The 6,742-nt window shown below is 37.1% G+C and overlaps 1 protein-coding gene across 2 annotated transcripts in view; it reads left to right on the forward strand.

Annotated features, from left to right (window-relative positions):
- Positions 1–6,374, forward strand: part of LOC107012051 (twinkle homolog protein, chloroplastic/mitochondrial) — a 32,130-nt gene extending 25,756 nt beyond the window's left edge. For both annotated transcript variants that reach the window (XM_015211778.2, XM_015211777.2), the window contains exons 17-21: positions 739–870; positions 4,865–4,961; positions 5,057–5,191; positions 5,320–5,387; positions 5,773–6,374. In XM_015211778.2, coding sequence (XP_015067264.1) covers positions 739–870; positions 4,865–4,961; positions 5,057–5,191; positions 5,320–5,387; positions 5,773–5,821 — 481 coding nt within the window. In that variant the 3' untranslated portion in view covers positions 5,822–6,374. The remainder of the gene's footprint in view (positions 1–738; positions 871–4,864; positions 4,962–5,056; positions 5,192–5,319; positions 5,388–5,772) is intronic.
- Positions 6,375–6,742: the final 368 nt, after the last annotated feature.

The raw sequence follows: 6,742 nt of genomic DNA on the forward strand, positions 1-6,742 counted from the left end.
GGGGGAGGGAGGGAGGGAGGGAGGGAGGGAGAGAGGGAGAGAGGGAGGGAGAGAGAGAGAGAGAGAGAGAGAGAGAGAGCTTTTTTAAATATCTCAATGATTTCTTTATAAACTTTTCTTGTCTAATGTGTCATAGTCTATTGGTGTCTTAAGTTGCAAAGAAAAATTGAAGCGTGAGCTTAAACAAAGAGATGCACTAATGAGGAAAAGATTATGTGCCTGTGGTATGGAAAAATCTCTACAAATACTAACAACACTCATTTGGACAAAATAACTGAAATATTGTACTCCAATGAAATGTTTGAAGTGAAATCAATTTCAATCAAGTTTACAACTATTTTAAATCTTTAATTTAGATGGGAATATTTAACTTTTAAGTTTTTTGAACTAGCTTTCTTAGGGTCTTTTTATGTTTTTGGGGCTAGCTTTCTTATACTATTTTTTTTTATTATCCAGAATTACTAAAAATTGATTCATACTGTCTTTTTAGCAAATAGTATGTCAGTTTACTAACTATATTTATTGTTTAGTAGTACCTTCTTAGTGATAGAGCCCATGGGTGATGGATGAGGCACATGCCTTGCTGCTTAAGCTAGGGAAAGCTCGTAACCTTGAGCCATCTTTTTCTTTTTTATTTGAATCTCGTATTCTGAAGAAGCTTAGCTTATCTTTTCTTTTTTGTTTGTTTGTTGAGTCTCTTTTTTCTTCACTAACCAGAAAAGTAGGTTAATTGAACAGGTGTGAGAATGATTGCCTGCCGAATATTGACTGGGTTCTCTCGCTTGCAAAAGCTGCAGTTTTAAGACATGGGGTGAATGGACTTGTAATTGACCCATACAATGAACTTGATCATCAACGTCCTTCAAGCCAGTGAGTAACCTTTTATGCATTTTTTATGGTTGGTGAATCCATATTAACACGCAGTCTCCTGATGATCCCAGGATAACAAAATCTGTAGTTCAATTTTAAAATACTTCTTACCACCTGTTCTTGGTAGTTGCTTGAGAATATTTTGTGCTGATACCTTGTATAGGGTGAATTCCTACGTTCTCTTTGCATTTTCTCCTTGCTATATTTGTTTGCTACTACTATTCTCTTCCTCATACTGCTGCCATCTGATGCTCCATTTAAAAGAAATCTTTTGGTAGTCCATTCTGCTGAAGTATCTTGACAGACTAACAGATTCCAAGAAGTAGAGCAAGGGAAGTGAAATTCCAATCGATTCATGGATTCTTGTCTTTGTTGTAATTCAAAAATCAGAAGATGTGTTCTTTGAATTTTGAAATGCAAGAGAGAATGATGTGGCCATAAGTGAAAGAAGGGAAATCGTCCCTTTCCTATTGTTGAGAGTGTAAATACGGAAGGTTCTTATATTATCTAGAAAGGTTAATCTGTGTAACTTTGTGAGTAAGAGATATATAAGATGTAGGGTTCTTGTACACACTATCTAAACCCCAAGCTTTGAAGAAATAATCAAACTTTGCAATTCTTAGAAAATGTTCCTCCTATTTGTCTTATTGTTAAACACTTAAGCTTTTGGTAGTTATTGAATCGAGTAAACTAAATTGAAGGGACTGCTTGTGAGGTTTTGATGGACTGGGGTTGGTACCGCTCTCTGGTCTCCCAATTTTGCTTCATGAATTTTTAAGAGCTAGATGGAGTAGGATGCAGTGATGTAAAATCTAGGTGAAGTAGGGTTTGGCTCTTCAGGCGAGGCAAGGTGGAAGAAGCAGCTGCTTCTTGGATAGAAGCGTGAAGCATTCCCGTTTTTCTTTATTTTATTTCTTATAGAAATGTTGACTTTTAATTGGAACAGTGGTGTTAAGGAGTAGAGAGAGAAGGCTCCCAGGCACTACCCCCAAGGTAATTTCTTAGAGCTGATTTTCAAGCTGGGGTACTGAATCCGGTGGACTTCTGATCACTGGAAAACATCTTCCCATCCTTTCTACCATTCTTCCTTTTCCCCCTCATTTACAGCAACAAAAATTCGACGGGGGAGAACAGAATGTATTTTTGCGGTGGGGTCAGAACTTTGGTACGACTGGGTGGAACAAAGCCGTAATCTGAGCAAAGAACGGCATTCAACAAGAAAACCATGGAGTGGATTGGCTACTTCCTACAGGAAGCTTCAAGGGATAAAGAAGCACAGACGAGGAGATGAAAACTTAAGGAGCAATATGCACTATTTTTCTGTTCAAGGGAAAACAACAATTTCGGCAGATTTATAAGTTTTTTCGGTACAAGGAGACAACAGATGTGTCATTATTATCCCTGAAGTGACATTAAATGCTTTTCACGTTTAAGATCAACAGATTCATCAAAAAGGTACAAGTCCGACCGGAAGACAGACCCAGAAATTCCATATGCTGAAACTGTCAGAACCAGTAAATGGCAATCAAAGGGGGCAAACGGAACATTGATCAGTACAAGCGACTATAAAATCACCATAACTGAGGGAAAGCATCGGCTGAGAGCGATGACTTGGGATGATGTGTGGTCAGTCATTTTAACAGTTATTTGAATGTAAAACCAACACTATCAGATATAAGAAGGTGGTTGGTGTCGACTTGAAAGAATGCATTCAGGGTGAACATTTACGAAATAGCTGACAGTCAATTTTTATTCAAGTTCCCAACAAAATACATGGTGGAATAAGTTCTTCAAGGTGAGTGGAGCTGGAAAAAAGAAAAAATTTACTTGGAGTGGTGGGCTCCAGTCTCTGGATGTTGTTTGAATGGATGACAAAAAGAATGAACTTGGGTCAAAGCTATGGGTCTCTTCACCTTTGGGTCAGATAGATATTCAAAGCCGTCAGAGAGCAGTCTGGAGGATGGTTAAAAATGGAGGAGACATCTCCGGAAAACCATCTTCAATGGGCAAGATTAAAAGTGAAGAGATACAGTAGCAGCATTCTAAAGGAAGTGGAGATTGAGGGAAAAGGGTTAATTTTTATTGGAAGACGAGAAAAACAAGGCTCTGGCTACTCTGGAAGTGATAGAGGCATAGAGCAAAGTGAGAGAGTGCTTCCTGATGAAGGACAAGCAGAAAAAGAGAGGAATTTTATCAAGAGGTAACTGGAGAAGTGGCAAAGTCTGAAGAATTATTTTTGCTGATAAAATCTCAGAGTTTTGTGGATCGAACAAGTGAACAAGAAACACAAAATGTACTATTGACAAAATGTTAGCACTCCTTGGCTCCTAAAGGCTTACAACAGTAGTTATTTGCAGCATCTCATTCCAGTAGAGTTATTTGTAGCTTTGGACTCCAGTGACGTTAGGAAACCGTGTCCTAGTTTCTAGGGGTAGTTGTCTTACCAGTATAGTATTAAACTCCATTTATCATATGAAATCTAAGCAGACACTTATTCCAGTTTTTGAGTATACTTTAACTCATGAGATTGCAGCTTCTCTTTTAACAAACCAGCACCGTAGGTCGTGGGAAGAAAACATCAGACTCATTTTGCAGCGTCCCCATAACTAGATCCATGTCATGGGATCATAACAACTTGGTATCAGAGATGGAAGTTATGGGAAACCAAATCCGATGACAACTAGCACAGTTGGTGAACTTGTTCCAAGAAAAACCTGCAGCCAATCTAGCCAGACAAGAAGCCATAATTGCTCGTTTGGATACAATCACCAAGGGTTTAGCAAATTTGAAGATTGATTCTGAATCAAATGAAAAGTATCAGTCATAATCAAATGTTGGAAGGGTAAAACTACTGTGACAGGAGGGTCAGGATCAGAAACTGGAGGACGTTCTATCATTCTTAGATATACAAGGTTGGATTTTACTTGATTTAATGACCCCTTGGGATGGCTGAACAGGTCCGAGCATTTCTTTTGCACTAGCAAACACTAGAAGAAGAAAAAGTTGGACTGCCAGTGTACTAGATGGAATGGCTTCATTATTATGCCCTTTTTACCTACAACTGCAGCATTGGAGAGTAGTTGAATTTCATAAGGGATATGTTCTTGTGGAATGGTAATGCCATTAAAAGGAAGATACAATACATCTCTTAAAATTGAAAGTGGTCATTAACGGTAAAATCAGGGGGTTTGGGAGAAAAAACTGAAATTATACAGAAAGAGCCTACTGGTTAACTGATTGTGGAGATACTGTTGGGAAAGGTAAGGCACTAACAATGAATGTCCGACAGGATAATAGCGGAATAATATCCAAGTCTAAACTTTCCTTTCAATTTGAACCAAGAGAAGACAAACTAAATCAAGCAATACGAAGAATGGACAGCAAGTATATCAACCAAACAAAAACAACATGACAAGAATAAACCAATCACACAACACACAGAGATTTACGTGGAAAACCCTTCGATGTGAAGAGTAAAAAACCACAGGACCAAAAGCTCCACTATAAACACCAGAGTTGAAATATTGTTCTCCAAAATTGGCCACAAAACAAGTGCCAAACAACGAGCAACAATGAAACAAGTTGCACCAAAACTAGAGAATTAAAGGAGACATTTCACTCAAAAACGAGCTACTGTTCACGCCCCAAAATCAGAAGCTACAAACAACCAAGTCCGATCTCCACCGTTGTATCCCCTTTTCAAGATATTACCTGCAGAAATATTCAACTTGGTGAAGCTTGTTCTTGTCCAACTCTTCATTATGATAACATCCTTAGGTTGCTCTGTTACCTATTGTTTCATTTCTATACTATGTTTCGCTCTTGAAATTAATATGAGTTCTCTTTGTGCTTGAAACATTGAAATTGTAGTTGTAGTGTTCCATGTTCATCACCATTCAGTTTTCTCCAATATTGAGATCTCTAGGAACATGGTCTCTTTCGCTGTGACTTGTTGGAGTTGGGTCATCTATAACCATTCATTTTAACTTTTCAGGACCGAAACAGAGTATGTCAGCCAGATGCTGACGAAGATAAAACGGTTTGCACAACACCATTCATGTCATGTTTGGTTTGTTGCACATCCGAGACAGGTTGGATGACTTAAATTGTTGAGCTACTGCTGTTTTGTTGCCTTTGTTCTTATTCAATTCAATAATATCAATGACCATCAAATATGTTTTGCTAGTTGCATCATTGGGTTGGAGGTCCTCCAAATCTGTACGATATTAGTGGAAGTGCACACTTCATAAACAAATGTGACAATGGTATTGTTATTCATCGTAACAGAGATCCTTCGGCTGGCCCCGTGGATCAAGTGCAGGTTTGTTTTGCTTAGTAAGATCATTAGTTGTTTACCTTATATATTTTGCTTAATGTTCTTTTTTTCTAGTAAGATCATTAGTTGTTTACCTTAGATATTTTGCTTAATGTTCTTTTTTTCTACTCTAGGTTTGTGTAAGAAAGGTACGGAATAAAGTTAGTGGAACAATTGGTGATGCCTTCTTATCATATGACAGGTACTTGATATTTTTAATGCGAACTCCCCAAACATTTTATGGAGTCCTTATGTTATTATTTCTTCTAACAACATGCTGTGTACTAAGAACTCATAGTGAAACTAGATCTGTTTATATTTTCAATCTCATAGCTAATTTACTTCTGAGGAGTTTTTGCTTTTCCTTTGTTTTTGTTAACAACAAAGAAAGATGTTTCTAAGAGTGCTGGAATTGGTTACATAACACCCTTTTTCAAATAAAAAGAAACATTGCTTTGATATTTATGACTTAGCTCTAAGACACTGTAACAGTCTAGAAATTCAGCTACCCATAAAAGAAAAATCGATTCAGAATAACAACTTGCTAAAGCGTTAGATGGTGATACTTGCCTCTCTCTGTTTTGCAGGGTTACTGGTGAATTCATGGACATTGATGAGCACCCAAGGAAAGGCTAGCTAGCAAATTCTGGATATTCTTCCATTGTACATAACGGGAATGATACTTGACCTGTGATGACTGATCACATCGCTCCTAGAAGAAGTTTGCAGCCATATTGTGTGGAAATCAGGCAGAAAAATGTCGCAGTGGTTGGCATACGTATATGTAGTGGAGCATTGTGCCTAGTGAAGTTCTTCGCTTTAGTGGCTCTTGTAAGATAAGGTAACAAGCAACTATTAAGCTTAGAACATCAATTTTCTTAGGGCGGCGGTGTTGGAAGCTTTAAAATTTACCTCTTGTTGAATTGTTCAGTAAGTGTGCTTGATTCCTGGCAGATTAAATTAGTCTGATAGTGCTTAGGTGATCCAATGCCATATTCTCAAGTTACATTTGTTTTGGTCGTGGCTTATTGTTGTAAAATTAATTGGGTTGATCCCAATAGGAAATATTAATGATTGATTGTAGGAATCCTTCTTTCACAGATGTTATTGGCTTTGCCTATGTATTCACTATATTACTATTATATGTGTTTTCTAGTCTAGCCAATTGTGTTGTTGTAGGTTAATGTTAGCTCCTTTTTGCTCTGGGCTTCTTACTCAACTACACAGGTGAAAAAAAGTTTATGCCTAGTGTATTTATGTGGTATAAATAGCTATATAATGTATCGATTCGAAATTTTATATTAATGTATAATTGTGTATATATGATGCATAATATGTAGTGGAAATTTAACACAGTTGTACATTGTTATACATTGCAACTGTTCATCTTTTTTCATGAGTTGATTTTTTTTTAAAAATCGCGATCAGCAACTCTTTAAACAATTTCATCTTTTTTCATGAGTTGATTTTTTTTTTTTAAATCGCGATCAGCAACTCTTTAAACAATTTCAAATTTTAAACATGAGCTTTTTTCGATGTTTCAATTTTTTTTCATGT

Source organism: Solanum pennellii, chromosome 2 (genome assembly GCF_001406875.1).
Source record: "Solanum pennellii chromosome 2, SPENNV200".
NCBI lineage: Eukaryota > Viridiplantae > Streptophyta > Magnoliopsida > Solanales > Solanaceae > Solanum > Solanum pennellii.